At 46.6% G+C, this 26,987-nt stretch overlaps 7 protein-coding genes across 19 annotated transcripts; 4 read left to right on the top strand and 3 right to left on the bottom strand.

Annotated features, from left to right (window-relative positions):
- The first annotated feature begins 1,004 nt into the window (after window positions 1–1,004).
- LOC112897095 lies at window positions 1,005–2,954 on the top strand. The gene is made up of 3 exons (XM_025965294.1): window positions 1,005–1,291; window positions 2,314–2,388; window positions 2,484–2,954. The coding sequence occupies exons 1-3, from the start codon at window positions 1,121–1,123 to the stop codon at window positions 2,535–2,537; spliced, it is 300 nt and encodes a 99-aa protein (XP_025821079.1). The 5' UTR covers window positions 1,005–1,120; the 3' UTR covers window positions 2,538–2,954.
- A 403-nt stretch (window positions 2,955–3,357) lies between these two features.
- On the bottom strand, window positions 3,358–7,256 carry LOC112897033 (disease resistance protein RGA2-like). 4 transcript variants are annotated; one of them, XM_025965214.1, is made up of 5 exons: window positions 5,468–7,256; window positions 5,239–5,300; window positions 4,514–4,621; window positions 3,879–4,084; window positions 3,358–3,790 (listed from the first exon to the last, which is right to left on the bottom strand). In XM_025965214.1, the coding sequence occupies exon 1, from the start codon at window positions 7,177–7,179 to the stop codon at window positions 5,491–5,493; it is 1,689 nt and encodes a 562-aa protein (XP_025820999.1). In that variant the 5' UTR covers window positions 7,180–7,256; the 3' UTR covers window positions 3,358–3,790; window positions 3,879–4,084; window positions 4,514–4,621; window positions 5,239–5,300; window positions 5,468–5,490. The 4 variants fall into 4 exon arrangements, with proteins under 4 accessions (XP_025820999.1, XP_025821000.1, XP_025820997.1 ...); XM_025965215.1 differs by having other exon boundaries at window positions 3,912–4,084; window positions 4,514–4,617; window positions 5,236–5,300; XM_025965212.1 differs by having other exon boundaries at window positions 4,514–4,617; window positions 5,236–5,300.
- Window positions 7,257–7,388: 132 nt separating this feature from the next.
- LOC112897032 (putative disease resistance protein RGA3) lies at window positions 7,389–11,605 on the bottom strand. 6 transcript variants are annotated; one of them, XM_025965209.1, is made up of 7 exons: window positions 11,254–11,605; window positions 10,643–11,061; window positions 10,416–10,493; window positions 10,147–10,249; window positions 9,941–10,064; window positions 9,685–9,856; window positions 7,389–9,165 (listed from the first exon to the last, which is right to left on the bottom strand). In XM_025965209.1, exon 7 carries the CDS (start codon window positions 9,154–9,156, stop codon window positions 7,414–7,416), a length of 1,743 nt encoding a protein of 580 aa, XP_025820994.1. In that variant the 5' UTR covers window positions 9,157–9,165; window positions 9,685–9,856; window positions 9,941–10,064; window positions 10,147–10,249; window positions 10,416–10,493; window positions 10,643–11,061; window positions 11,254–11,605; the 3' UTR covers window positions 7,389–7,413. The 6 variants fall into 6 exon arrangements, 5 of the variants coding, with proteins under 5 accessions (XP_025820994.1, XP_025820992.1, XP_025820993.1 ...); XM_025965207.1 differs by lacking the exon at window positions 9,941–10,064 and having other exon boundaries at window positions 10,147–10,329; XM_025965208.1 differs by lacking the exons at window positions 9,685–9,856; window positions 9,941–10,064 and having other exon boundaries at window positions 10,147–10,247.
- A 186-nt stretch (window positions 11,606–11,791) lies between these two features.
- LOC112897034 (serine/threonine-protein phosphatase 7) lies at window positions 11,792–16,192 on the top strand. Of its 2 annotated transcripts, XM_025965216.1 has the most exons (6): window positions 11,813–12,478; window positions 13,373–13,876; window positions 15,156–15,302; window positions 15,475–15,582; window positions 15,728–15,843; window positions 15,925–16,192. In XM_025965216.1, the coding sequence occupies exons 1-5, from the start codon at window positions 12,011–12,013 to the stop codon at window positions 15,815–15,817; spliced, it is 1,317 nt and encodes a 438-aa protein (XP_025821001.1). In that variant the 5' UTR covers window positions 11,813–12,010; the 3' UTR covers window positions 15,818–15,843; window positions 15,925–16,192. The 2 variants fall into 2 exon arrangements, 1 of the variants encoding a protein (XP_025821001.1); XR_003229570.1 differs by lacking the exons at window positions 15,728–15,843; window positions 15,925–16,192 and having other exon boundaries at window positions 11,792–12,478; window positions 15,167–15,302; window positions 15,475–15,488.
- A 129-nt stretch (window positions 16,193–16,321) lies between these two features.
- LOC112897036 (calvin cycle protein CP12-3, chloroplastic-like) lies at window positions 16,322–17,175 on the top strand. Its single transcript, XM_025965219.1, has one exon. It carries the CDS (start codon window positions 16,461–16,463, stop codon window positions 16,878–16,880), a length of 420 nt encoding a protein of 139 aa, XP_025821004.1. The 5' UTR covers window positions 16,322–16,460; the 3' UTR covers window positions 16,881–17,175.
- A 162-nt stretch (window positions 17,176–17,337) lies between these two features.
- LOC112897035 (SAC3 family protein C) lies at window positions 17,338–22,559 on the bottom strand. Of its 2 annotated transcripts, none has more exons than XM_025965218.1 (9): window positions 22,394–22,559; window positions 20,963–21,315; window positions 20,685–20,785; window positions 19,544–19,765; window positions 18,801–18,867; window positions 18,588–18,669; window positions 18,258–18,354; window positions 17,749–17,841; window positions 17,338–17,664 (listed from the first exon to the last, which is right to left on the bottom strand). In XM_025965218.1, exons 2-9 carry the CDS (start codon window positions 21,216–21,218, stop codon window positions 17,509–17,511), a joined length of 1,074 nt encoding a protein of 357 aa, XP_025821003.1. In that variant the 5' UTR covers window positions 21,219–21,315; window positions 22,394–22,559; the 3' UTR covers window positions 17,338–17,508. The 2 variants fall into 2 exon arrangements, with proteins under 2 accessions (XP_025821003.1, XP_025821002.1); XM_025965217.1 differs by having other exon boundaries at window positions 18,588–18,673; window positions 18,801–19,022; window positions 22,394–22,556.
- A 1,733-nt stretch (window positions 22,560–24,292) lies between these two features.
- LOC112897133 (squamosa promoter-binding-like protein 15) lies at window positions 24,293–26,281 on the top strand. Of its 3 annotated transcripts, none has more exons than XM_025965339.1 (3): window positions 24,293–24,636; window positions 24,884–25,080; window positions 25,829–26,281. In XM_025965339.1, the coding sequence occupies exons 1-3, from the start codon at window positions 24,326–24,328 to the stop codon at window positions 25,846–25,848; spliced, it is 528 nt and encodes a 175-aa protein (XP_025821124.1). In that variant the 5' UTR covers window positions 24,293–24,325; the 3' UTR covers window positions 25,849–26,281. The 3 variants fall into 3 exon arrangements, with proteins under 3 accessions (XP_025821124.1, XP_025821125.1, XP_025821123.1); XM_025965340.1 differs by having other exon boundaries at window positions 24,884–25,029; XM_025965338.1 differs by having other exon boundaries at window positions 24,884–26,281.
- Window positions 26,282–26,987: the final 706 nt, after the last annotated feature.

Below are 26,987 nucleotides of genomic sequence, written 5' to 3' on the forward strand. Positions count from 1 at the left end.
CCACCGGACGCTCCGGTGGCGTCCTCACACGTGCCCGTCCCCAGCAAGCTTGGCTGGACTTGGACGGACATGGAGATCACCTTGCTCTGGCCATCACCGTCTCGCTTGCTTTGGCGGCTTAAAGTAACCGAGATTCTCTCTGCGCGTGTGTGGGGGCGGTCGCCGGGTCAGGGGCGCTCAAGTTGCTCGGTCCGGCGAGCGGCGGAGGGGCCTGCCCGCATGTGACGGCGTGGTGGGCAGATCGGATCCGTCCGGCACGGGCACATGGCCGTGCCGGCTGGCCGGCCGGTTCTGGGATCCCCGGATCTCCGCCGCGGCCTCTGCGGCGTCCGCGCATGCCGTCCACTTGTCACCCGGGCGCCGAGCTCCCGGCCAAGGGAGGACAGCAAGGCAGGCAGGCGGATCACAGTTCACAGGTCGTGCGCTACAGGCCGAGCGCTGGGGGCAGGGATCTCCGGTGATCTTCCTGCTCCGGGGGGCGCTGCCGCGCGGGCACGCGCCGGCCCGAGCGCATGGTGCGTGATTGCGTGGCGCGCCCGTGGGCACGGGGCAGGCGGGCGGGCAAGGTGTGACGAGCCGGAACCGGAGCCCCTGGTTGTTAGGGTTACCCATGTCCGAGTGTCGTAAGCCTCTTCCGGCAGGATGGGTCGTCAGATCACCATCACCGCCGGCCGGGATCCTGCCGGGGAACCCGTTTCGTCTGGACGGACACGTAAGAGTAGCCTTGCAAAGTTTGAGAACCATCAAGGCCTTTCCGGCTTTCCGCTCGTCCCACTGTTTTTTTTCCTTGTTCAAAATGTAATAAAGATAGCACTAATGGGCCTCCTCTTTTTGTGACAACCACTAACGGGCCTTTTTTAGACAACCACTAATGGGCCTCTGTAACTCGCCTCACTCAATAATGAGCCCATATACGGGCCGACTGGACACGTGCACATGGGCCGGTCGGCCCAGATGATGACTTGCTTCTGCCTCGCGCAGTGCCCTTCTGGCCTTCTCCCATTCCCCACTTTTCTTTCTTGCGGACCAATTCGAGACACGAAGGCGAGAGCGGTCGGGGTCGGGGAGGCGTCGTCGGCCGGTCGGTCCCGGCGCTTGCGGAGCGGAGGGGGAGGGGGAGATGGCGCCGGCGAGCGGGTTTGGCCGGGTGGTGGGGAACGCGCGTTCGTTCGTGGGCAACGCACTGGGCGGGCTCCGCGGGTGGAGCAACCTCGCCTCCTGGACCGTCGCCGGGACCCTCGCCTACTACCTCTGGGTCAAGCCCGCGCGCGAGCTCCAGAAGGAGCAGGAGGTGAGGACCTACCCCCCTTCGCGCGCCCTTCCCTCCCTCTCGGCTAATTCGGATTACGCCACTAGTCGGGACTTTTAGTTGGGTCAGTGTGGAATTGCTGCCATCAGATCACGAGCGGCTGCTATCGTCTGTTGATCGATCTAGCCGCGCCTGCTCGTTTTAGACCCGGCGAACTGTTGAATCCAGCAGTTTGTTAACTGTTTCGGTAGCTCTAGGCGCCGAGAGGTTTTGGCTCACTGAGTCACTGGTAAATATGCATTGGATTGCTGGAAAAATGTTGCCGCTGGGGTTGGTTTTGATGCGAAGTTTTCCTATTTCTTTGCCAAATCAAGACATGAGGATTCGTGGAACCACGGATTACTTGTGGCTGTAGGGAGCTGTGGAGGCTAGTTCTTAATTTAGTTTTTATTCCCTGGGGAATCAAATTATGAATCTTTAGTGGTGCTCTTGTAGTAGTGTAATGGTTATAGGTAGTGCTGCAGCAAATGGGGCGCCTGTATCATATGATACCAGGAGAATTGTGGATAGTACCCTTCATCGGGGGCAAATGATGGTGTTTCTCTCATACATTACAATTCTGTGCAGCTCTTCTACACACAGAGCTTATAAAAAGATGGTAAAACTACAATCTGCAATTGTAATCTGAGCCCTCCACACTCCAAACCTGTGTTCTGAAGTGTGGTTTAATTGTTTTGCTCTTTGGTATGGCATCCAATTGGCATAAGTTTAGCTTTGATAAAGTTGATAAACCAAATGGGCCCTTTTTCTTGCAGTATCTCTCGTTGCACCTGATAGTCTATCGGTTAGTGTTTTTTTCTTTATCTTAGCGTTGATATCATGTAGTATATCTTAGCGTTGATATCATGTAGTCACATGCTATCATTTTTTTGTGTACTTTATTCAACTGTGTGTCGTTGGTTCCTCAGAGAATATTTTGATTGTGGATACGGCAAAATTACTTCAGAGCTGCACTGCTATCACCTTGTCCATTCACTGAAGAAATTATATGCCTTTAACTCCAGGAGCGAGCTGCTTTGGCTGCTGCTTCGGATCCTTATCGTTATGTTGAGAAGCGGAAACCAATTCCTGATCCACAGGTAGCTACATCCATTATATGTTATTGGCAGATAGGCTGTATAGCTATTGACTTATTTCCCATTTTCCCTGTGCTAATTCTGCATGTGATGACTAGGATACTGGCCTTAGTTACGGGAAGAAAAAGGAGCCTTCAAAATCTGAAGATTAGTTACTCTGGGCACATCCTGTACCAAAACGTGCCACCCATTTATGCGCAACAATGCAAGGAATGGTTTTCTGCATATCTGGTGGCTAAATGATAAACGTTTCATGGAACTGTTGCTTTGTGCTAGCCATGTAAATGGAGTTTTTCACAGTTTGAGTTCTTGAGCTCCAGGAAGTAATTTGTCACCATCGCCTGTCGTATTTGCTCAGATCATGAGAGATGTGTAAATGCTTTCAGAATAGAAAAAAAAGGAGAGGAACTTTTCTATACTTTTTTGATAGCTAGATCTGGATGTTGACATGTTTATGTATTACTGTATCAATGCACACCATGACAGGGACTACACGTTTATTCTATGGCATACTGTTAGTGCTGAGTAATAATACCGTTGTTCGCTGACAGTGGAGACGAACTTGTTGACCCCACTCTGTCTGCCTATGACCTTCCATGAGCTTTTGGCTGAATTTGCGATGAGATTGAGCTGATATCGGCTTATGTTATGGCTTTATTCACTTGTTGCACGGTTCATGGCTTAGTTCCTACTAGATTTCTCAGAAGTACGGGTGATGATTTTGTTTTATAAGTTGTGGCTGCTTTTATGTTACTAGTCATTAGTTGCGCTGTTCCACTTAGCATTAATCTGAAAACAAAGCGATTTAACCCCACATTTGATTTTGTCTGCCTAAAATGCTCCAAAGACCAAATTTATTCTCCGAACATTTGACACCATCAAGCTCCCCACAGCTGATGATAAAATGCATCATCAGTCAGGACTCCATCACGAGACATCGCGAAGGAGGGTTAAAAACAGCAAACACACGAATAACAAAGGTGATTCAGTCTTCAATTATGTAAGCAGTGAGTGTATACGACTCGTCAAAACTTTACACCCTCCCAGCCCTGAACCTTCTAACAAAAGTTGAGATCGTAAACTCAACCACCAGCATGCTAGCCGTGTCATGTTTGATATTGTGATCTTCTCTTTTCCTTCAGTATCAAACAACATAAAGAATTTCCTGAGTTGGCGACAAAATCTGCAAACCGCCTGGATCAAACGTTCCAATTTATCTACACTGTACTCTGTACATGAGCCGGTGATCTTCAGCCATTCATCTTCGCCATGGATCCTCCGCATACTGCGAATGATCCTAAAGCTCGCCCAGCCCACTGAGAATGGACTTGAAGCCTTGGCCACCAGATTTCCTCTTTAAATCTTTACTCGGATCATCACTCGAATCTCGTGGAAGCACTGACGCCTGATATGGGAGAAAGAAAGGATCAGAAACAAACCATTTGCACGTGTTTCACTAGATGGCAAAAAAAAAAAAACTGCCCAAGGTTTACTTTTCTCGGGGTGGATGCGAACAGATCACGCACTGGTCAGTGTTCATGGTCTTCAAGCTGGAGTCCTCAGCATTGATGACAGCATTGGCAACTGATACCTCGAACCTCTGAAGACTCATCACCTTCTCCTCAAGGGCGCCACACATGATGAGACAGTGAACGTTCGCCACTTTCCTTTGACCCAAACGGTGTGCTCTGTTCATGGCCTACAAGAGCAGAATCATATTGTTACATTTCAGAATATTGCTTAAAGAAAACACGTACACAGACCAAGGATCCACCGAGTCTAAGGCATAACTGATGGCATAGGACCGTGCATACTTCCATTCACTAATATGTTAACTACTTTGGCCTCTTTTAATAGCATCAAACTAGGATACAGAATGAAAATACACCAATAGATACACCTTTACTTTCCTCATGACTCGTGAAGAATTCCCAAGAAAATTGACATGGGTTGTGAAACAGATTAACGATTTTGAGATATCAAGACAAATAGTATAGCAAAACCTAATACAAATAGATATCCTCTCATCATATGCAAAACTAACTTGAAGATCCTTCATTGGGTCAAATTTATTTTCAGAGGTCACAATATATGACCATTTTTAAAATATATTGCAAATTACAAATACCTGCTTATGAGCACCACCATTGCAAGAATACCAGCTTCGGCACCCTTTGGTGAACTTTTTGAATCTCTAGCTGCTAGCAATGGGTTTCCATACGTAGCTTGAAACTGTACAGAATAATGTTAGTTTAGACTTCAGCACAAAATACTTCAGACATGAAGAGACTGAGGTAGATGCAAAAAGACCGACGTCTACTTTAGGGTGATAAGTAAGCATTTCTCTCTTCAGAAAACACAAATCAGTCTGTTTGTTTAGGAATTACACTCAATTTAAACTTATGAAAACCTAATATAGCAAACTACTCAGTGGTGTCCTTAAATTTATTTTATAAAACCTAATATAGCAAACTACTCAGTGGTGTCCTTAAATTTATTTTATAAACGTTCCAGGTTGTAAATGTTCCAAGTTTCTTCATCCAACCTGGATTAATTTATTCTACCATGTAGCCAGGTACATTAGCAGAATTAAAATATATACGTTTAGGAATATTTAAAAAAATGTGGTGACTTACGAGTTTGAATCTCTGGAACAAAAATCCAGATTGAAAACCAGATGAGTGTCACCAAAAAAACTCACTAACAGGGAAGCTTGGGTAAATTTAGAAAGAAGATGCCAAAAACTATGTTTTTTCTTGTAAGGTACTAGCATAAGTTACAAATTTCTTAGCTTTGAGATTCATAAGGAAGAAAATTATATCATGGAGTTGTATCCAAAATATAACTTACCTGTTTTTTTCCATCCGAGAAAGCCAGGCATAAGGAAGTCAAATAAAGAACATAGCTCCAATATTCTGCAGTTTTTTGTATTAATGTCAAGACAAAGTAATACGTAATAGATATCGATGGGTCATACATATACATAAAGAACACAGATAGTAATCTGAAGACAACAATGTAAACAGGAATAAAATGGTCCAAGCACATATCGACAAGAGTTTCAGTTGCAGTTAACATTTACCTTAATAAAATGATGATGTGGCGTCAAGCTTCTCCTGTCCCAATCCGCAGACGAGGGATGTGGGAGATGAGGTGCCAGCCCTCACCCTTCCCCCTCTCGCAGTGCCTTGCGAGATCAGGGCAGCCACGAATGTCCAGTTCCTGCAGAGTAGTGAGCCCTTTTAACCCTTCTGGCAAGGATTTGATGCCTGGACAGCGCCCGATCTTGAGCTCTTTAAGGGAGGTGAGGTGGCAAATGAATTGGGGAATGCAAGTCAGCCGCGGCAGCCCAGAAAGGTAGAGTTTGCGTAGAGAGCGAAGGTCTCCCAGGCATTTGGGTAATTGCTGAAGTGCATCACACAATAGTATCTTGAGCACCTGAAGGGATGTGAGACGCCCTATTGATTGTGGAAAGCTGACGAAGCAATGGCAGATCGTAATGGTCAAATCTTGCAGAGACTGAAGGTCCCCTAGCGACATGGGCAGCATGCGAATAGCAGAGCATGCAAACACCTGCAGAGACCGGAGGGACTTGAGGTTCCCCAAACTCTCTGGCAGCTCAATTAGATCACTGGAATGCTGAATCTCCAATAACTCGAGTGCCGTCATTGGTTGCAGAAGCTCCCACCCACGCCCAGATCCTAATCCTCCGTTCCCCCATACCACAAGCTTCTTCAGCTGGCTAAAATTGGAGGACTGCAGCAGCTGCTCGGTGCGGCCGGCCAACAGCAACTTGTGCAGGGACGAAGGCAGGTATGGCTTCACCTTCAACCTAGGACATTTAACTATATCCAAATTTGATAAGCAACTACCAACTCGGAGCTGTCCCACATGAGGTGTGCTATTGCTGCAGCCTCCTCCCTCTTTTTCATCAGGCATGATCCTCTCTGCTACCATCCACACCTCTTCCAACCTAGGCAGTTCACACATCAGTAACTTCACCAGCAAAGGAAATGGGCCTCCGCTTATGGTCTCAAGACAAGGCATTGCTCGCAGCACAAGCTCCTCCAAACAAGGCAGCTCCGCAAGCCCATGTAGATGCTTCAAGTTCGGCAACTTAAATAGCGTCATCACCCTCAAAAATGGGAAGAAAGGAAGCCCATTTACTCCGCCATCAACTCGATTTTGCATCCACGATGCGTATTGCCTACCTGAATACCCACTGATCATTAGCTTTTTAATCCCTGGTGGTGGTTCCAAACCATCAAGGACAGCCTGCTCCATTTCAGTGTTCACCTCACCCTCGTCCTTCATTCTCCACCATAGGTCCAATCCCTGTAAATTTGTCATTTGTTTTAAGCATGCCGCATATGCATCCTCTGGGTCCAGCCCATGATAAATACCTCTGATACTTAGTTCCCCACCAATCCTAGGTAAATTTGCAAGTTCTGAGATTCCTGCGAACTTTTCACCCTCCCCCAAAGCAAACAAACCCAATTTCTGTAGCCAACTAAGCTGTCCGATTCCAACCGGCACGCCTCCCAATTTTTCACATTTTGTGAGGTTCAAAACATGAAGCTTCTCCAAGTTGCCAATGTCTTTAGGCAACTCTACCAGCTCCCGACACTCGTGAAGGTCCAAACACTCCAAATTTCTCAATGATGTGATACTTGATGGTAACCTCTCCATTTTGGTGTTGCCTAGTCTCAAAACTCTTAGCACTTTGTTTCTGCCAATAGAGCTTGGCAGTACCGTAAGCTGCTTGCAATTACAAAGATCAATGCTTGAAATCATTTGGCAATCAACAATAGAATCTGGTAAGCACTTTAGTTTTTCACAGTGCGACAGGTTCAGCGTTCTTAGCTTCTGCAGCTGACCTATGGATTTAGGCAATTCGAGAAGATCACTATATGTTAGATGAAGAGCTTGCAGGCTCCAGATATCTGAAATAGCTTCTGGAAGTGCTTCTTCACCATACTGTCTTGAAATCTCAAGATATTTCAGATTTTTTACCTGCAATATGACGGCTTATACTAGTTCTTTATCGACGTAATCCATGGTGACACTGCGCAAGTGTCTTGCATTCTTTAGTGCCATGCCGAATATTTTACAATCAACTTCACACTTATCAGCATATAGAGCACGTGCTTTCTGGAAGAGACTTTTGGGTAGTAAATGGATTGTCTGTTTAGTTAAAGAAAAATATCTGTAGCTCCTGGTGGAACTGGATGCCTCCTTTGGCACGACAAGTGATATTTTGTCACCCAAGATGGACTGAGCAAGATCATGAACCAAATCATGCATCCTGTATTTTACTCTTCCATAAGAATTTTCATCTACATCCTGTAGAAAGGACCTCTGAATGAGAGAATTAAAGTACTTGTGGGCAGTATACTCGAAGTAATCAACACCATCCTCCACTCCAATCATATCATGGGCAATCCATTGGTCAATCAACCGTTCTTTATCAATCATGTAGCCTTTGGGAAAAAGTGAGCATATTGTGAAGCATGGCTTTAGATGGGATGGCAAATGGAAATAGCTCAACTTCAAGCAAGCAAATAGTCTATTTTCTTCACCCACTGCATCTAATAAACTATTGTCTCTCATGGCCGTCCATTCTTCTATTCGTTCCTTGCCAGTGAGGGCACATGCAAGAACTTTAATTGCCAGCGGTAACCCACCACATTTTTTCACAATCTGATTCCCAACCTCTTCAAATTGAAAATTCCAACCTGTAGCAGGCATTATTATGCTTTGTTGGAACAGTTGCCAGCTGTCGTTCGGAGACAACAATGGCAGGTCAAAGTGGTCAGTGGATCCCACTGTTACCGCAACTTCTCTACTCCGAGTAGTGAGCAAAATCGTACTTCCAGGACCAGGTGCAATCCCATTTAGAAATGCCATGAGTTCTTCCCATTGAATTCGGTCCTCTGTCCAGACGTCGTCCAAAACAAGCAGAAACCTCTTTTCAGACAACTTTTCTGATATTCTTTTGCTCATATGAGGCAAGCGATGGTGGTCAGATTTATTTTCAGCAAATGCTTCAAACAACTTCTCAACAAGCTTTTGAACGGCAAATTCTTGCGACACATGAACCCACAGTCTAACTTCAAAATCCTTTGCAATTATATTCCCATCATTGAAAACAAGTTTAGCCAAGGTTGTTTTCCCAAAGCCACCAAGTCCAATGATGGAAACTATCTTGATTTTCTGTTGGTGTTTGCTCTCTACCAGTTTGGATATTATTTGGTGCTTCTCTCTATCTCTTCCGATTACTGATGAGGCATCCACATTGGGTAATGGTAGCAACTCCACAGTTGTATGTCGTGCAGGATGAGCGTCTGGTATGTTATTTTTTATTTCATTGATGTCAGTTCTTTGGTTCACAATTTCAGCAAACCGCTTCTTGATGTCTTTGATTTTCCAGGCCGCCATGCACTGAAGCAAAAATGATTTTGGTTTTGTGCGGAATCGGGACATTGCGCCACCATCAGCATTGGCATCCTTTTTTTCAGCCTCTAGCTGGAACTCATCCAAAACATCGTCAACATCATAGGTTACATCTTTCAACTTTTTGAGCCAATTTCCTTCTGCTCTGTCTCCTTGTGCTTCCAGCCAAGAGTTGATCTCCATAGCAAGATTTTGAAGCTCCTGGAGATCCTTTTTGACACCCACTACAGACCTGTACTCTTTGATAACCAGTGGAGCTAACTTGTTGCCCACAACCTTCAATATTCCTGTTACCACAGCAGCTTCCATAGAAACCATGTTTTCGCCCTACAAATCAAATTTTCGAATTAGTGGCAGATACAAATCAACTTTTGAAATTAGTGTCAGTTATATAATATTGAAAACAAAAGGGTTTGCAAGGTGAAGTCTTCCAGAATAGGGTGGTTTTACGAGTTGCAACTATATTAATCGAGGCTTAGTGCTTTCATGTCTGATTATCTTGTTTTTTCTCGAATATGCAGGAGAGCTGCATATCATTGCATAAAGAAAGAAGTAGAAAGGCTAAAATAGCCATACAAACACACACAAACCCCCCCCACACCCTCAGATTACATTCGCGCCCGTATCAAACAAGCGTCGACCACACTACCCCCCACGCTGCTAACCACCAGGTCGAGCAGCGACCATGCCTGACAAACCTTTGGCGCCTGCCAGCATCCAGAGATCGGCCTCATTCTGTGCCAGTAAGAAGGGCCTGATCGGTCCTCGGCGAGGCACCATTAAACACTATATCATTCCTCATTTTCCAAAGGATCCAAGCTCCTAGGACGACCAGTGAATTAAAACCTTGTCGGGTATCCTTGTTGAGGGTGTCTCCGGCTTGCTGCCACCACTCGAACAGACTGACCAAGACTGATTGGGGTGCCAGGTCAGGGAGGACGAACCAGCACAGCAGCTGTTGCCAAAACTGCCAGGAGAAAATGCAGGTACACAACAAATGGTGGATCGTCTCCTCCTCCTGGTCGCAAAAAGGGCAGCAGTCAGGATGAGGGAGGCCGTGTCTAGAGAGCCTGTCTGCAGTCCAGCAGCAATTATGCGTGACCAGCCAGAGAAAGAATTTGCACTTCCTGGGGGCCCAAGACTTCCAAATCAGCTTGCTCGGTTTAAAGAGGGTTGCTCCATAGAAGAGAGCTTCATAAGCCGATCTTGTTACGCTATCAGTGTGACTAGTGCAGTGCGAACAATGATCAGAAATGAGTGGACGGAAGTTCACAAATTAAACAGTGGTTGTTGGCATTGACATCTAACCTGTGACAGCAAGTGCAGTATCTGTAGCCCTTTAGCCTCTGATGAACCTCCAGAGTGCTTAATATGCAGACAGACCCTGTAAAGGCAGCCTTCTTGGATGTCTCTAGCAGCATAAGAAGGCACAAAAAGGAAAGATCGATGGGATTGCCATGTACGCTTGATCAGAAGAGAAACGAGCGTGTTCTTGAAAGAAAATAAAAGGTGCTTCAAACATATAAGGAAACGTAAAAGCAGGTGAATATAAGTTGATGACGGTAGGATGAACATACCACAGCATCAAGTAGAGCAGGATCAATAGCACCCTTGTAGCTGTTATGATTTGCATATGATGACTTGGGATGTTAGACCTAAGAATTGTCGAAACAACATGAAGTCCATATTATTCGCCTAAGGAATTACCAGTGAAAAGAAGCGGAAGAGAGTGCAGTTTTTGGTGTGTGTGTGTGTTGGGGGGGGGGGGGGGGGATGAAGAGGATTTGGTTAGAAGTATGAATACCTGGAGTTTAGGTGAAACGTGCTGCTTTCGCCCATGACATCTCTAAACACTGCAAGCAGTGTGTGCGGATTGGAGATTTGGGAGAGCAAGTGTTATCAACTATGCTTAGTTTAGTTGCAGAGCAAGGACAGCAACCAGCAGAGGTAGTAGTTGGGACTTGGGAGGGAGGTTGAGGGTCGGTCAGTCTCAGGGAAAATATAAACATACGTGGGTGGCTAAAGTAACATTCCAGGCAAGCACAAACCTTCTCATCACACCAGTGACCTCAAACAAATACTATGTACTATGCGGTCAGTGTATAGTCCTTAAGAAGTAGTGACTTTGTTGCAAATGCTTTGCGAGTTGTGTCTGCACTCCATTTGGTGGATCTTGGTCAAGATACGGTGGTTGGGAAGCTCCACTTGCAGTCTAAGTAATGACTGGTGATAGGAAACGTGGGATAAGAGAGTCTATAATATTGGAGCAGTTGCAAGCATATTTGGTGAAGGAATTTGCGGTGAAAGCAGAAGGTACAAGCGGAAGAAGAAATGCGAACAAATGTTACATGGGCAAGAAACTATGTTTAATAGGATGATGTGCTGTTGGTTAACAAAAGAGAATAAAGGGAATACCTGGTGCCATGCAGATGTGCTGTTGTGTCATCTCCAAACAAGCATTGATCTTCTTTCCTTTTCTCCTAGGGATCCTATGCAAATCAGAGATAGTTTCAGACTTCCGGCGTGACTCCAGCTGTATGAAATGAAAGGAGAAAGCCCAGGAGCGTCCGCTTCTGGCACGGCATTGTTTCTTGACAAAGCTGGTTGGCTGGGATTGCTTAGCCCCAGGAGGTGGCGGCCAACAACAGCTAGTCCGCGACAAGACTCGAGTTCGAGTCATTGAGGATGAACACCGCTCAGACAGAGCCGGTTCATCAGATCAGGAGAACGTCCGGGTCGAGACGCGGCGAGCTGGTAGATGCCGGCGACACATTTCGTCGAACAGGCCGTGTGCGCCCTCGGCCCCGCCACGCGAGTACGAAACCTCCTCTTTTCCTGCCGTGCGCTCGGCTCGCTTTCGCTGCCGTGTCAGCTCCACGGCCTTGGATTGGAAACCCGCGGCTCCGCGGCGGCCAAAGCCAACTGAAACAGCGTTCAGGTCACGGGTTGAGGACGCGCAAGGAAAAGGAAAGCAGCAGCGGCCGCCGGCCCCGCCGCAGCCAGCCAACTGGGTTGAGCCCGCGCGGCCGAGCGCCCGAGAGCCCTCGTCTCGTTCTCCCCCCCAAAGCACACGACGCCTGCTGCAATTCTGCCAGCAAAAGAAGGAAAGAAACCAACCAAACCAAAGGAAATCACGGGAGACCCACCCAGCGCGTCCAACCTGGACCACGCCATGTCGCAGCCGGCCGCCGCCGACGCCGACGCCGTGGCGATGGATCCCTCCCCGTCCCCGTCCCCGGCGGCGCCTCACGCACCGCTGCCGCCGGCGGTGGTCGAGTGGCCCGAGGGCGGCGCGCTGACGCGGGACTGGGTGGCGGGGCTGGCGTCCACGCTGGACTGGTGCTCGCGCCACCTCCCAGCGGACCGCCTCCCGACGGTGCTCCCGCCTGCGCTTGTCCAGCGGCTGGTCCTGGCCGCGGCCGCCATCCTGCACCGCGAGCCCAACCTCGTGCGCGTCGACCCGCGGCCCGGGCAGTCCGTCGTTGTCGTCGGGGACGTCCACGGCCAGCTCCACGACGTCATCTTCTTGCTCCGCGACGCGGGGTTCCCCTCCGAGGAGCGGGTCTTCGTCTTCAACGGGGACTACGTGGACCGCGGCGCCTGGGGGCTCGAGACCCTCCTCCTGCTCCTCGCTTGGAAGGTTCGATTCCGCAGATTCAACTCGTTTCTAAGCTTGATATCCACCCAGCATATGCGGGTTTCGATTTCGTTTTCTTCTGTTTGATCTATGGAATGGGCGGCCGACCTTAGATTTTCGATAGGTGCGGCAAGCAGGCTTAGTTAACAATTCCGAGTTTGCTCATTTAGTCTTTTATTACCCAGACTTAACTTAATTGAAATCAGCTTAGAATTATGAGGCATGATTCACACTATTTATCATTGATAGTACCTGTTCACATTTCCTCAGCATCCAACATAAATGTTGTGAAATATTTGGAGATTGACAGTTCACATGCACTACTAGCATGCTCGCCCTACTTAAATGTAGCCTATGCTACACTCCATTCAACCATTAGGTTGTATTTATTTGACCACTCCATTCAACCATTAGGTTGTATTTATTCGACCATTAAGCTATGTTCTATTCAACTCATTTTAGGTGTTCTATTACAGCACCGGTGGTTCCTTTTTGTTTGTTTGTGGATTCTGCTAAGTTGATGGGCACATTTAGAAAGGCATTTAGATTTTTCTATAGGTAATGCTAGCAGGCTGAGTTCTTATAATGTCAGCCATGACTGTAATGATGTCACCTTTTGTTTGGATTGGGCTTGACAATTATGAGTTTGCTCATTTTACTTTGTATGCAATGAATCGGGAATCAGCATAGAATTCTGAGGCACAATTCACAATAATTATTATTGGTACTTGTTCACATCTCCTCACCATATCGGCATTGTGAAAAATATTTGGATATTTGACAGTTAAATTGCACACTCCTGTGGCATTCCAATAGTAATTTATACTTAATTCTGTTCAACTATCAAGTGGTGTGAAACATAAGTGGATGGTCATTAATATATCTCAATTCTTTCAGGTGTTACTTCCGAATTGTGTTTTTCTTCTCCGAGGGAATCATGAATCCAAGTATTGCACTTCGGTTTATGGTTTCGAAAAGGAGGTAATGACTAAATATAAAGATCAAGGCCCTCAGGTTTATCGGAAGTTCTTAAGATGTTTTGAGGACCTTCCTCTAGCAACAATAATAGCAGGATGTGTGTACACCGCCCATGGTGGGATCTTCCGTGGGACAGTTGTGTTACCATCAAAGAGATCAAAAAAGGGAAAGAAAGGTCGCAAAAACAAGGCCAATTTTACTGTTGATCCAACTTGCATTAGGCTTGGATCCCTGGATGAGTTATTGAAGGCAAGGAGAACTGTTCTTGACCCTCCTTGGGAGGGTCAAAATTTGATCCCTGGAGATGTGCTTTGGTCCGACCCTTCCTTGCAGATGGGTCTTTCACCGAATCAAGAAAGAGGCATCGGTTTGCTTTGGGGTCCGGACATCACTCAGCAGTTTCTGCGTGCAAATAATTTGAAGGTTCGTTGTGTTTCATTTATTGTTGTTCCTGTTACATTTGAAAGTTGTTGGTTAATAGATTTATTTATTACTAACTGATGATAATGAAGTGTTAGGGTGCCGGTTTTGCTAGTTAAGCGCTTGCATTTTATATTGCTGCGTGCATTTTTAAATTCTTGTAAAGTTTTTGGTTTGTTTGGATTACAGAGCTATGAGTAGTAACATGCTATTCTATTGCTATTTGGAGTTCATTTATGTGTTTCCTGCTAATTGATATATCTCATAGTGTTATGGATGGGGGCCTTGGCCTGGGCCCCCATCAGTATGGCAGCAGCATGTCACTTAGAGGAGATGAGGATTAGTTGGTTAATCTGTTAGCATCTTTCTTTACCAAGTTGTTAGGCAAATCAGGATTGATATTACTTTGTTAGCATAATTAGTTAGTTTGTTAGGGGCTGGCTATAAAAGCACAGCCGTATGATTACTTTGAGGCAAGCAAGAAGATCCTAAAAGAAGCAGTCAGAGCTTCTATAGGGAAAGCCACTAGCTGGTTCTTCCTGCTGTGTGCTGTTCAATCTATCACTAGTCAACCCAAATGACATAGCTTATTGTTTGCTTGCCCTGGTAATTTCTTAAACCGCGACGTACCCACTTTGTTTAATGGAAATAAGTTGACATCAAAAAAGAATATTTTGGATATTTTAGCGAGTCTACTGTCATTGGTCTGTATCTAGCCTACTGTTATCTGTAAATTAAAAATGATAATTTTAGTGCATTTTAACATTACACAATTATCTCTTAAGTGTCAGTTGTCAGAATGCTTGCCTTATTTTTGGTTAAGAGCATAACAAACGATGATTATTAAGACTGTATACTGTCTGGCTTGGTTCTTTCTTTTGATTCTCCTTGAATTTCTCTGTAAGAAATTCTTGCTTATTTTGGGAATGTGCAATTGATTTAGCAGCATGGCTGATTGGTTGAGTCTTGTAGAACTCATTGTGTGCTTTGAGCTACAAGCATGCAGTAACATCCCAGCCTCTTCTTGAAAATGTATGTATTGGCACTGATTTCAGTATGTAACCTAGCACGTAGATACCGTAAATATGACATACTTATGTGATTTAGCTAGCTATGTATTTATGGGCATATTTGAACTTGTTCAGTTGGCATTTTGGTTCAAAAATAATATCTTGTGGCAAATTGAGCATGTAGCTTGATAGCATTTGAAAGTTTGCATCATGGTAGAACTGTATCAATTTTTTAAGTTCACATGCTTACTTCATCTTTTCTTTCAACAAAGTTAATCATCAGGTCACATGAAGGTCCAGATGCTAGAGACAAGCGGCACGATCTATTAGGAATGGATAAAGGATATACAATCGACCATGAAGTAGAATGCGGGAAACTTATTACTCTCTTCAGTGCTCCTGACTACCCGCAATTTCAGGTTATATTTCTATCACATATCTGCTGTTCATGCACAAATATTTGCTGTCAAATTGCCAATTTGTATTTAGTGAATTAAGAAAAATTTGTGGCTAATGTAGAAGTTCTACTTTTGTTTTATGTGTCTTTGCCACATGGTTTTCTAATAATATTTGTTTCTGGACCTGGTATAGGCTTCAGAGGAGCGATACAACAACTGCGGAGCTTATATTGTCCTTGATCCACCAGATTTTGCTACCCCTGTTTTCCATAGCTTTGAAGCTGTCAAGCCTCGACCTCCGGTATGTGAGATAGTGTGCTCCTAGGCTTAACAAATCCTGAAGCCTGAATAATGAATAATACTTGATTCTGTGATGCACACCTGAGGCTATGGGCTATGGTTTCAGTATTTAAATAATCACTCGGGAGTACTTATTTTCTATGCAGGCGCATCCGTTCTATGATTTTGAAGAGGTGATCGACTCAGATGAAGAGTTGAATCTAGACGCCATGGACAGTGGCACGTCGAGCCAGTGATGATATCTTTCTCGCCTTGTATCATTGTACCTATCATGCCAACTGTCACCAAAGAAGCGTGCCATCAATTTTTTGTTGTAATTGATGCTAACGTAGTGACGTTGCAGGTGATGGCATAGCCTCCTGTCATGTGTGCCAATCTGATTTGTTGGTTCAGATTTGGTTGATCTGCATCTAAAACGCAGTGACCCAGAAATATGACATCTTGAGATTGAATGCGAGAAAATCAGACGGTTGCAAGGATCGTAATCTGCGAGCCTTCCTCCTGCCGATGCCTTCGGAAGATCTCTGCATCCATATCATGTTATCTGAAGAAGCTTGTCTGCGATGTAGTCTTTCAGCAAATGATGCATGTTTCAACAGGTTTCCCTGCAATTTTGTTCTTGGCGTTGCCGACCCTGATTCTGCCATGCCAGAAAGAACTTTAAATTATTATGGAACGAATGATTTCCGCTTGACATTTTTTTCATTTGTAAGAAGGAAAATTTTGGAGAGGATAAGCATGAGGAAGCAAAGCCAAGGGCTCTTTGTAGACTACGACGGCTGAACTTGCCGAATTTTCTATGCGTGTCCTCGATTAGTCAGTCCTCCCAACTCTCCACAATTCCGCCCGGCCGATCGGAGCACACGGGTGATCTCTCCAATGGCGTCACCGTGCCTCGCCTCCCTCTTCTCCGCCGCATCGGCTCTCCCCGCCGGCATCGGCACGCGCCGATCGCCGCCCTCCGCCCGCGCGTGGCACCACGACAATTGCACGCACCATCAGTTGCAGCGGCTGGTGGTGGCGGCGGCGGCGGCGAAGCGGCGGTACAAGGGGACGGCGAGGAAGGAGGCGGCGCTGGCGGAGCTGGTGGAGCGGAAGGTGGCGGAGGCGATGGAGGCGTGCGCGGGGCGCGAGGCGGAGGCCGGGTGCCGCGTGGCGTGGGACGAGGTGGAGGAGGTGAGCCAGGCCAGGGCCGACCTCCGCCGCCGCATCGCCGAGGCCCCCGGCGACCCGCTCGAGCCCTTCTGCGCGGACAACCCCGCCGACGACGACTGCGCCGTGGTCTACGTCGACGACTGACTGCGCCGTCCGTCCGCCGCGGCTCGTTTCTGCTCTGAATCATCATGCTCGTTTGCTGCCTGCAGAACGATCGAGGCTCCAGAGGGAGAACATGTTTCTGCTTTGCATTGAACTATCACAGACACGTTAGTAATAACAACTGGTATGATTAGGCATCATTAGCGCTGCTTCATCAGAGAGCGCAAGAATTTATTTCAGTTCATGGCGGTTTCAGCTGCCCCCTGTACCCTGAATCTGAATGCGACGAGCATTTCTGACCGTGGTGACTTACTGGTGAACTCGCAATTTCGAGCAATGATGTAATCCTTCACAAAATTCGGCACGGATAGTAGCATCCACTTAAGTGTTTTATACGATTGATTGCAATTCAAAACGAGAACACGTACGTGCTTCGATTTGAAATTGTCACAAGTTCGTACGAAGAATGAACCACTTTATTTTTTGTTGTCACACCATCTGAACCGCGTGCAAATCTATTATTATTGTACACAATGTCATCGACACATTTTCTTGTTACAGTAGCGAGTATTCGTGTGGGGGCATGGAGCAATGGTTTACATGTAACATCACGACAAGTTCTTTCTTGATACATTCTACAATCCATTAAACCTGAACTGCAATGCTCTTTTCATCTTCCAACCTCCCTTGAGATGTAAATGCCATTACTTCGGGGCATGGATGCCGGTAGGCTGAAACTTGTCTGTTTAGGCACAAAAGCTTTCGTACCTTCGCTTGTCCTGATTTCAAGTCCACATGTTCTGCAAAGAGTTTCCAGTTCCGACTCCTAAACGGTTGCCAATAAGCGTCAGATATTCCCAAATCCCCGACAGCAGTGCAATTCTTAGGTTCTAGCTTACAGAAAGATTACCTCGATCATCAGGATTTCTGACAAATGCTCCAAAGGGTGGTGTTGGAGTTTGTAGCCGCTATGGTTAAAGTACATTAAGGCTCTAGCTCGGACCTTCAGCAGCAAAATTGGAGAGATTGAAGTTGATGCCCAAACACAAAATGATCAGCCACAGTTCAAGCTTGTGTGCAAGGCAAACAATAGCATATTCTTTATTTTCCTCCCAAAAATGACAGTACTAGTTTTGATATAGAACAATTGAAAGGAAAAAAAAATGTCACCAGCATCAGAAACTCCAGATGGTTTTACTTTTAATATGATGAAAGGATCAAAACACAATTAATTGACAATCAAAATAACTTGAAATCCTTTTGCCACGAAATCAATCATATGTTCAGTATTATGTAGGCTTAAAAGGCATTTCAATGAGAAAAATAATAGGCTTGTTAAGAAAAGGGCTAAGAAACCAGTCTAGAAGAGAAGTTTATGCCAACTGAGAATGCCAACCTTGCCATCTCATCTGGACTCACCTCATTGAGAAACGGCTCCACAAGCCGCAACTGAAGATCAGTTGCTTCAGCTGCTATCAAGCAAAAGAAGCGCTTGAAGTTTCCTAGGTGGTAGCATCTACAATAAATATATACAATTATCTAAGATTCAAAAAACATGGCTCAGCATGAAATTAGTCAGGCAGTCAGCTAGGAATCAACAAGATGTTCTTATGACTAAATCATACAACCGGATACACAGACAGAAAGTCAAAATGATGCCATAGGCTTTGGGCTCAATGATAAGAATGGAAATAGGAGCATGAACAAAAAGGAAAGTTCACATTGGCAAACAATACATATAGAAGTTACCTTAATAAATTTCTCGCCAATATCATTTCCTTTGACTGTCTAACTTGAGAAGCTAATTGGCTATACCACAAAGAGAGTGAATCTACCTGAAGATAAGCAGAAAGTCAGGCTATGTAGTATTCACTAGATGGAGTAAGGTAAAGCATAAATAACATGAACAGGTAAATAGAACAAATTTGAACATGGAAGCAATAAGAATGTGGAAAGAATTACCATTTTGGGTATCTTGCAGCCCAAATGTAGAAGCACATAGAAGGAATAATATTCGGCCTCTCTTTTGCTGTGGGAATCACTCTCATGGATTGCGTGATACATATCAAACAGAGAAAGGAGGCATTTTGTTAGTTGCTCCATGTTTAGGAAACACAATGAAGATGCATCTGAATCCTGACAAGACCTAGCAAGTCTTTGATGGGACCTAATATGAAATGTTACCTGGGAAGTAGGCAGGTATTAGATAAAGCCTTAAAGAGGAATACTTTAATATAAAGTTACACTGGAAGCAATGGTAAAAACTGATGGAAAAAAAGGCCTGACAGAAATTACCACCCACTAAACAATAGTTCAGACAAAAAAAAACATAATTTCCCTCCTGAATTGGGAACAAAAGATAACCTAAACAACCATTTGAGCATATTTAGTTATCCTGCCTGATATCATGCGCATAGAGTGATCAATTGGTAAGAAAAAAACACTGCAACATTCCTTCAAGCAAATAAAAGGAAAATTAAGATTGTTTTGTGAGTACAGAAAATCTAACTTAAACTAAATGAAATATGGTTTTTGAATCAAGAGAACTGTTATCTGACCTCCCAAAAGTTAGCTTTAAGGGTCATGAGACTAGATTCTATTGAAAGTTCAATGTTATAAATTGAAGCTTCAAGAACAACAAAGACAATCTGGAATTACAAAACATGGTTGATGCGATAAGGGGAGTTCACAAGATGGGAATATACCACATCCTCATATATTTGAATTGCTTGATGATTCACTACATTCTGCATACTGAGGTCTTGTCTTATAGACCTTGTCCTATCAAAGATGAAATCATGGACTGTCTCAAACGGATGCTCTGAAGAATCCAATAAATGCAAAAGATAATCCATTGTTTCTCGCAAAACCGGCAGAGGACGTATATCTGAAGCCATTACATTTGTGGAAGATATAGTTCTGCAGAACTAGCATGAAAACAGGGGTTAGAAAAAGAAAAATGAAATTCACAGAATACTTAGAGGTTATTTCATTCTTTTATAATATATATGCCGTTTTGCAGTCATTCAGACAAACAGAAAAGCATTACCGGAGGTAAAATTAACTATTGCAATGTCCATATTGCTACTTACCATATATAATTTCCGGTGGTTAGTAAAGAGTTTAAGACCACAAAGATATAGGACAGAGAGTTCTATGATTTTATCATCATTTAAAGATGGCCTTCTAGGGTGCTACAGAAAAGGCTCTACTGATTTACCACCATCTACTCTCACAAACTTGTTTCTTTCTCTGCCAATGTGATGACAAATTAAACGGAATTATTTTACAAGTTATTAAGCCTATTCCTTGCCGACTTTCCATCCGAGCAATTCAGGAACCCAGGATTGTCTCTTATCCGGTGACTTTCTAGAAAAAGAGCGAATCCCAAGCAAAAGGAAATGCCTGTCTAACTAAAATGTAGGGCCAACGTCTGCAATATGTCCTTGTTGATCATAACAATACAGCTTCGTTTTTATCCTGGAGATGATTCGACATAAATAATGCACCTGAAGGCAGGTGCCGACATCGGTGGCATATGCAACAATAGTTCACAAATCGCAACTAACATAAAGAGTTCGCCAGTTCCAGCACCCATGGCGGATCTCCCTGTAAGCAAAAGTACATGGACAGTTGCATGAACGTATGCATCCAGCGACATAAATCCACAAAGAGCCGGCGCTGACCTAACTACCACATGAAAGGATGAAGCTGGTGAGGCCATTTGAATTGGGAGAAGACTACAAGTTATCAAGCACACACAGGCAAAAAGGACCAGCAAGGAAGTATAAACCTCACACATCAGCATGAACAAACGCAGGGCCAATCGCAAAAGGGGCAGCTCACCTTCTTGACGGCGAGGGAAGGAGACGTCTGTGCAGGGTCACCGCCCACCCGCTCAAGCACGGCCAGGTCCCTCAGCCGCTCCCTCTGTGCTCGTTCCCTCGCTGCAACAGAGACCACAGAATCCATAAGGTAAATCACCACACAATCGATCAAACTGGACCGTACTTCTCGCATAATTTCATCGAGTAGGTGCATTGGCGCCATGGGAACATCAACCCGGCAGGTTGTGCCTTCACCAAACAGGCAGGTTGCACTGATGTGAGCAAGGAGGGGATTACCTGGGCACATGTCAGGGCAGGTGCCCACGATCGGCGCTGCGTCGTCGACGGTACTGGCAGGTGTCGGAGTGGGGTTGACCGTCGCACGGTAGGCAGTGGAGGAAGGAGTTGGTGGGGAGGGGCGGCCTCTGCCACCGCCGCCACCACCATGGCGTCCGCGTCCACATCCTTGCCAGCCTCCGCCACCGCGGCCGCCACCGTGGTGTCCCCGTCCTTGCCAGCCTCTGCCGCGGGAGGAGCTCGAGCCCCGGTCCATGGCTGCCTGCCTGCGATGCGATGGCTTCGATCTGGAGCTCCTGGGGGCTGGGGGTAGTTTGGAAAGTTGGAGGTGGTTGAGGAAGCGACTGGAGCAGCTGCTTCAGCCAACAAACGTTAAACTGCTCAGTCATTGTGAATTTGTGATACAAGAAAACTTGTTTTGAATGTTTGAACTTATTATAAAAAATTTTACTCTGTAGATTTACACAAAAATTGGCTTTCTAATCAGAGCACTGTTTAGGGTTTGTTTGATAATTCTTAGCGGGGACTAGGACACAATATTGTAACCAGTGCTTATATTAGTAGAATAAAAGAGTATAACCAAACTAATAATCATGCACACAAGCTTCAACAAAGACCCAATATAACAAAGTCAATTAAAAAAGCTATGATCAGAACCATATAAATACAAGACTGAAAAGACTGAATTGAATACCTAAGAATTTCAAAAAACAAACAAACAAAGCTTTCTAGATAAGCAGATAAAGTAGTTCGCTTTACAATGAACAGATTGTTCCAAGAAACATATAAAACTATGCAAATCTTCATGCAACCGTTCCTAATGAATCAAGTAACTACATTCTTGACATGTCTTAAAAACTCTTAAACATGCCTTAAGAAGACTAGGATGTGAATTCTGGCGGTGCAAATCATACAGCTTCACCGTAGACAAGCTTTTCTCCAACTCACTTTCCAAACAAACCCCGTGCCTGTGGTTGAACTAGTTTTTCTTCAATAGGAGGCAACGATAAATAAGAAGAGAGGCAAGACAATTCATTCCAAACGTGAATTTCTTTTGCTTTTGTACTAGAATACGTGCGGTCGATGTGTTCCAAATACACTAACAACCTGGGAAGATCAAAGTGGAAGAGAAACAACATTTTCTTTCCCGGAAGAAACTTCCCCTGTCACAGGCACCAAAGTATTTTCTACGGTGCGGCCCCCATTGAATAAGTGGATCGATCTCGCGCGCTGAAGAACACCACCAAGGAAGCCTAACCCAATCGCAGATACAGGTACGGATTGGATATTTGGATTTAGGGCACCACGTGGCACACGAACCCCGCAACAGACAGAGAGCGGAGGAAGAAATGCGTGGATCCGGCTAGGCACTAAGACTGACCCTCGCCTCGCATCAAGGGTTTCTGTCCGAGGAAAGCTCGGGTTACTCACCAAGGGACGAAGGAACCTCAATACCCCATTCACCCCAATCCGCGAGGGAGGAGCGGCGCTGCGGCCACCAGACGGGAGACTGCAAGAGGAGGCGAGGATGGGGAGGCCTCAGCTAGGAACTCCGCCATGAACAGGCGGGTGTGGAGAAGAAAAGGGCTGTACTCTTAAGGTCCTCCGTAGATCCTCTGAGTAATTGGTTAATAGTTAGCTAGCTAAATTAAGCTATTATAAATTCAAACATATCAGCTAATGGATTATTTAGCTAATCAGAACGGTAGCTTTTTATTAGCTAATTGAACCAGCTAATCCAGCTAAAAACATATTACCTTCAATCCTTTTGTTTAATTTTCCACCTACCGCACCTCTTGGCCGTAACATAGGGGTTGTATGGTCTATTAATATTAATAGTTAGCAATTAGTTGGTGGATCTAAACACACTCAACTAGTGGCTAATTAGCTAATCTAGCTAAAAAAGACTATTATCAATTAGCTAGCTGATCATTAGTTGGGAAGATCCAAACATGATCTAATATAAACTTTTATTGTACTCTATTTAATGTTCTTATTGCCTGCCAAAAGAGTCTTCTGTGATTTCTCTTTATTTAGGGGCATACTGCAAAAATGCAAGAACCTCTCCATCTACTCAGAGGTAATATTGTCTTCTACTTTTTCTAAAAAATTTTATTCCGCCCTCAAGCACAAACGGGCTATTCATTTTCAAAACTTAAAGCGTAAAATTACAAAGATTAACATTTGTTCACTAATCTCCGAAAAGCTAATTGCTCCTTTTTCTTGCGGTACCCCCAGTTGATTGATTCCCAGCGGGGCCGCCCGCTATCTCCTCTACCTTTCCCCTCGCCTTCACGCCTCCCTTCCTCATCCCCAGCCTCCACTCCCACGCCGTGGTCTTTCCACCGCCGAATCCGCCTCTATTCCCTCTGTCTCAACATCACCTCCCCGGGGATATTTATGGTGCCATTTCTAGGTATAGTTGGCCAAATGGGCCAGGTCAAATGGGCGGCCCAAAGCACGGCTCGAAAAAAGCACGACCCAAGCATGTCCTAGCATGGTTGCCATAGTGCCCGGGCCGGCACGACCCGATCGAGCAGGCCGTGCCTGGGCCGCCACCTTGTCCCATAGTGCTAGCCCAGGCACAGCCCGACTAAGAACCAGGCTCAACAGCGGCCCATTAGCAGCCCCCATGTTGTCATATATGTACTCAACTCTCTCCTTTTAACCCTAATATTTCTCTCCCTCCCCAGCCGACAGCCGCCACCCGCCGCCTCTCTCTTTCTTCTCTCCCTCACGCGCGCCTGATGGCCGGCGGCCTCTCCTCGCCACCCTCCGCTTCGGCGCGGGCCGCCGCTCCTCCATCCTTCTTGCCCCGCCTTCCGCTCCGGCCTCGCCGTTACGCCCTTCTCTCTGGCCGCTGCTCCGTCCTCCCCGTGCTGCCCCTCCGGCCTCCCCGCGACGACGCTCCGACCTCGCCGCTCCGCCCTTCGCTCTGACTGTCGCTCCTCCAGCCTCACCGCGCCGCCACGCGCCTTCGACCTCTCGCTCTGCACTTCATCGGTCACCGCCCCTCTGGCCGGCCGCTTGGCCTCTCCACTCTAGCCTCCCACGGGCTGGCAGGCCGACAAGGCCCATCGTGCTCGCTGGCCCGGCCTGGCCCGATTAACCTGCCCTCGGGCCGTGCCTGGGTCATTGGAGCAGCACATCGGGCGCCCTGGCCCGGCACAGCCTGTTAACGTGCCCGGTCCGACGTGCTCGGGCCGGACTGGGCCATGCCGCGAACAGACCGTGCCAAGATGGGCCCGTGCCGTGCTGGGCTGGGCGGCCCATTTGGCGTATAATTCTGGGGTCGTGGGAGGGTGGCGGGCTGACGTGACGCCAGCGACTTGCCCGAGCACTTGCCGAGCAGATTAACCGGCGATGCAGAGGGAGGACGCCGCGACCCCGATGGACGCCAGCCCGCCGGCTCCCATGGCGCCCTCACCTTCTCCGCCCGCTTCCGGCCGCGGCGGGGCCGGAGCCGGCTGTCAGGCCGAGCGCGCTGGTCCGGGCCGGGGGGCCGGGAGCCGGCGGGGCTGCGCGCGGAGGCTGTGCCAGGTGGATCACTGCCTCGCGGATCTGACCGGCGCCATCGCTTACTTCAGGAGGCACAAGGTCTGCCAGGCGCACAGCGTGACCACCGAGGTGCTCGTGGCCAGCAGGATCCAGCGCTTCTGCCAGCAGTGCAGCAGGTAATGACAGTAACTCCATGTCTGCATCCTCCAGAAATTTCCATGGCAACTTTTGTTGCTAGTACAATGCTACTCGTAGGAATCTGTTCTTATGATCTGAAATTGCTTCACGCGCCGCGCCGTACGGGCCGGCGAGATGGTCCTCTGCCATGGCGCTGCTGCCGGTGTTGGTGCAGGCTATATATGATCTATGAGAGGATTTATTCAGTTACTAATAAGCTGGTTCTTCGTCTGGTCAATCGTTTAGATTCCACCGCCTCGCCGAGTTCGATGGGCATAAGAGGAGCTGCAGGCGTAGGCTCGCCGGACACCACGAGTGGCGAAGAAGAAGAAATCGGCCAGCAGATGTTGCTCCACAGCTGATGCTGCCTGGAAACCAAGAGAATGCAGCAGGTAGGGCACAGGATGTTGTCAATCTGATTCCGGTGATTGCACGCTTGCAAGGTACTAGCACTCACCGTGCACTCAGTATACTCTTTCACAGCTTTGTGATTTAATCAGTACAGAATTTCATTGTCGTAATGACAGGTTCAGCACAAAGATAGGATGTAGCATGACAAATGATGACTGCATACTATGTGGCTTGGTTCTTTCTTTTTGATTCTCCTTGGATTTCTCTGTCCTGAAGCAATTTCTTGCTTACTTTGAGAATGTGCAATGATTTAGCAGGCTGGTTGGTTGAGTAGGGTAGAGCTCCTTGCGTGCTTCAAGGGACAAGCATGCAGTAACATCCTAGCATCTCTTTTTGAAAATTTCTATATTGGCAGTTTGGCGCAAATGTCAGTTTGATACTTTGATGCCATCATGTCGCCTGAATGCCTAAATATGAGATTGAGTTATATGATTCTAATTTGTTCCGCGTTAGTGTCCAGTGTTTTTTATATGCCTTGCTGAGTATTTATGCGAATGTTTGAACTTGGTTAGCTGCCATAGGGATGCAAGTCCGCTAGTTTTGGGTTACTTGGTAGGCCCTAAACTTGATGAAACGAACTATAACTGCATGGTTCTTAGTGAATTTTTGGGGAGAAATGGACTAAACTAGTTGTCTTAGAAAACACTACCTGGTACTCACTTGCATCGCTAGCTGTGGTCCATGGAGCATGTAGCTTCATAACATTTGAAAGTTGACATTATGATAGGACTATATCAGTTCTGAATTCGCATTCTTACTCCATCTTTTCTTTCAACATAGTTAATCATCAGGCCACATGAAGGTGGCCAATGAAGGTGTGCGCTGTTGCAGGAGGCGGGAGGTGGGTGCCGTGCGGCGTGGGACGAGGTGGAGGTGAGCCGGGCCAAGGCCGACCTCCACCGCCGGCGACCCCCTCGAGCCCTTCTGCGCGCACAACCCGACGACGACGAGGACTGCACCGTCATCTGCATCGATAAGACTGACCGAGCCATCAGCGGCGCGCGTGGCTTCACTAATTTGGCTGCGGATCGTGTTAGCGAAATAAATATGATCTCGCACTGTAAATAGTCTGCTTGTTTCGGATTGTAGTGTATGTATGCATGGGCAGCTTACACGGAGGAGCTCGTGACGCAGTCTTTGCGCACGAGCTCGTGGCCGGGAAAAATGCCAAGTCTGTTTGATTGAAATCCCCTTGTGTTGGGGGAAAAAAGGAAATTCCTGTGTTCATGCGTCGTCGGCCTTGCTTCATCAGAGAGTGCAGGAATTTGTTTCAGTATCATGGCGTTCCAGCTGCACCTGTACCCTGAATCTGAATGCGGCGAGCGTTTTTCCGCTTGTGGCCCAGTTCCTGTACCCTGAGCAATATTGGTGCGGGCAACTCGAAAACCGTAGGCACAAGCAATGATGTGTCCTTCCCAAAATTTGGACACGGCCCATCTAATTTCTGCAAGGATAAGACTGACTCCAACCGGGGCGGCAATACGAGAGGCAAAGTCAAAATGCCTGCTTTGGGCGCACTGTAGCGCGAGGCACACGCTCCAACCGGCCAGGCATACCCGCGTGGCAAAATGGATTCGAAGAGAGAGGAACGGCAAAATGCCAGGCGCGCGGACCCGAAGGCAAACACATCGCCCAACCGCCAGCCCCAGAAAAAAACGATTCGCGCACGCCAGCGACCAGGCGAACGGCGACTGCCACGGAAGATTATGGGCCGCAAAAGGCATTGTGCCTCTGCGCGTTGGAGAAGCGGCGGGCAAACTGGGCCGGCATAATGCCGTGGCCAGGCAAACCGCGAAATGGCTTCCCAAAATGCCTGCGCCGGGTTGGAGTCAGTCTAAGGGGCCGTTCGGTTGTGCCGGAACATTCCAGGATTTATTCCAACTGATGAAAGTTTATATAAATTTGTGAAGTAATCCGACTCGGAATTATTCCAAGCCAT

This window comes from Panicum hallii, chromosome 6 (assembly GCF_002211085.1).
Source record: "Panicum hallii strain FIL2 chromosome 6, PHallii_v3.1, whole genome shotgun sequence".
In the NCBI taxonomy this organism is placed as follows: Eukaryota; Viridiplantae; Streptophyta; class Magnoliopsida; order Poales; family Poaceae; genus Panicum; species Panicum hallii.